At 41.2% G+C, this 1,926-nt stretch overlaps 1 protein-coding gene across 1 annotated transcript in view; it reads left to right on the top strand.

Annotated features, from left to right (window-relative positions):
* The window catches only part of LOC101845608 (glutamine synthetase), a 20,088-nt gene that overhangs the window by 12,376 nt on the left and 5,786 nt on the right, over nucleotides 1–1,926 (top strand). The window contains exon 5 of the mRNA XM_005092854.2: nucleotides 868–987. Coding sequence (XP_005092911.1) covers nucleotides 868–987 — 120 coding nt within the window. The remainder of the gene's footprint in view (nucleotides 1–867; nucleotides 988–1,926) is intronic.

Below are 1,926 nucleotides of genomic sequence, written 5' to 3'. Positions count from 1 at the left end.
GAGAGAGAGAGAGAGAGAGAGAAAGGGGATTGGGAGATAGAGTTAGTTTGAGAGAGATAGATTGATAGAGATATAGTTAGATAGAGGGAGAGACGGGGAGAGAGAAAGAGAGAGAGAGGGGGAGGGGGGAGGTGGGGAGGGGACACCTCACTCTTTGGAAGAGGCGAAAAGAGAATATGTTATAGATAGATAGACAGCTGGATAGATAGACAGATAGATAGATAGATAGATAGATAGATAGATAGATAGATAGATAGATAGATAGATAGATAGATAGATAGATAGATCGATAGATAGAGAGATAGAGAGATAGATAGATAGAGAGATATATGGGCTTCTTGTACTTTTACAGTTTGTTTGTATCTATAAAGCAAGGGGATTTCGTAAAAAGTAATCATGGCTGCCAATTGTGAAAGAAATTATTAACTTCAGAAATAGCTTGTTGATCTCAAATTTTTTCTGGCGAGTACATGCCACTTCTTGGTTCCCTGATGCAGGACTTTGCATTTGAGGAACTGAACTGTATTTTGCTCTGTGCTGTTAATGCTTGCTTTACGGTAGGTAAAAGAAGAAACATGTGAACCATGCCAAGTCGAATGACCCTCGGAGGTGGCCATAGGGGAGGTGGGAGGGGGGGTGGGGGTGAAGCGGGCTGGAATGAGACTTTAAAATGAGCAGGAAACCATAGGTGGCCAAGAAGAGTTCCCGGCTACAAACTACAATATGTTTTGCTGGGAATAACAAAATAAGTCCTAATAGCGAGACAAAGTAAATGGGCGGTAAAAATAAATGCGTGTGCCAAGACAGATATGAGCTATGCTGAAAAAGAAAAGAAAAGACGATTGCAGGAGTGAATTTTGTTTCCAGGAGCTTTTCTTGGAGTTCATGGACGAAATGAAGAACATGGGTGTTATCATCACGAGTGTACAAACTGACGCAGGACCGTCAGGGTTTGAATTCACCTGTGCACCGTGTGACGGGATACTTGTGAGTGGTTTCCATTGATTTGAATTATGATATCAATTAATGTATCCTACATCAAGTGGTGGATGTACAGAAAAGCGGGAAGACGTGGAGTGACATCAAGTGACTAGCCCAGGATAGGTAAAGGTGGATAGTGTTTGTTCGTGGCCTATATCCTGATGCAGGATGAGAAAGTCAATTATGACATCAAGTGAAAGAAATAATATATAATAATCATCCTCAGTTTGGTTAGTGATTTAAACGAGGCACCATGTTTTAGCCTTTACTTATTAAGTCATACCACATCAGTTGCGTCGCGTGAGTTGCAGACAAGGTGGTGCATAATTGGAAAGTGAGCAAATGGGCAATAGGCTTAGGAGCTACTATTAAGATTTCTAGAGAAAGTCGGTTAGAATCTGTAGGATGTCCCGAAATCTACATATATCGATATTTACAACTGTTTCTAGATGAAACCGTATAAAAGCTGCAATGAAGTGAAACAATACTAACAGCTGACTATGCTCACAATCTGAGAAGATTTTAATATTTCTAATTATTTCGTGAAGCACCAGGACTTGCTACACAACAGAGGAAGACAACAGTTTCGATATCCATTCTCCATTGCGTTAGAATCTACTTGGGTATTAGGCTACTGGAAACTTTAACTTTTATCAAATTATTAGTCAGCACCAAATTGGTGCTTGGACTTGGAAGAGCAGTTTCATGCACCTTTCTTCTTGTGCGGGAAGAATGCTGCCTAGATTTCTCTACAGTGACAAAATTACTTTGGTGAAAAGATTTTGCTTGCTCTCAGCAGCCGCTACCGCAAGCGATGCGACGAGCATAAACCATCCTCGCTGTCTGTCTCTTCAGTGGCGCAGCCAGGAGGTGACGGATCGCAAGGATATAGTAATGTAGATCTAGAGCACTGACTGGTTTAGAACAATTAGAAGTGTGTGGGGG

Source organism: Aplysia californica, unplaced genomic scaffold (genome assembly GCF_000002075.1).
Source record: "Aplysia californica isolate F4 #8 unplaced genomic scaffold, AplCal3.0 scaffold00054, whole genome shotgun sequence".
Lineage (NCBI taxonomy): Eukaryota > Metazoa > Mollusca > Gastropoda > Aplysiida > Aplysiidae > Aplysia > Aplysia californica.
Note: the sequence above shows the minus strand (reverse complement) of the source record. Positions and strands in the feature narration are given on the sequence as shown.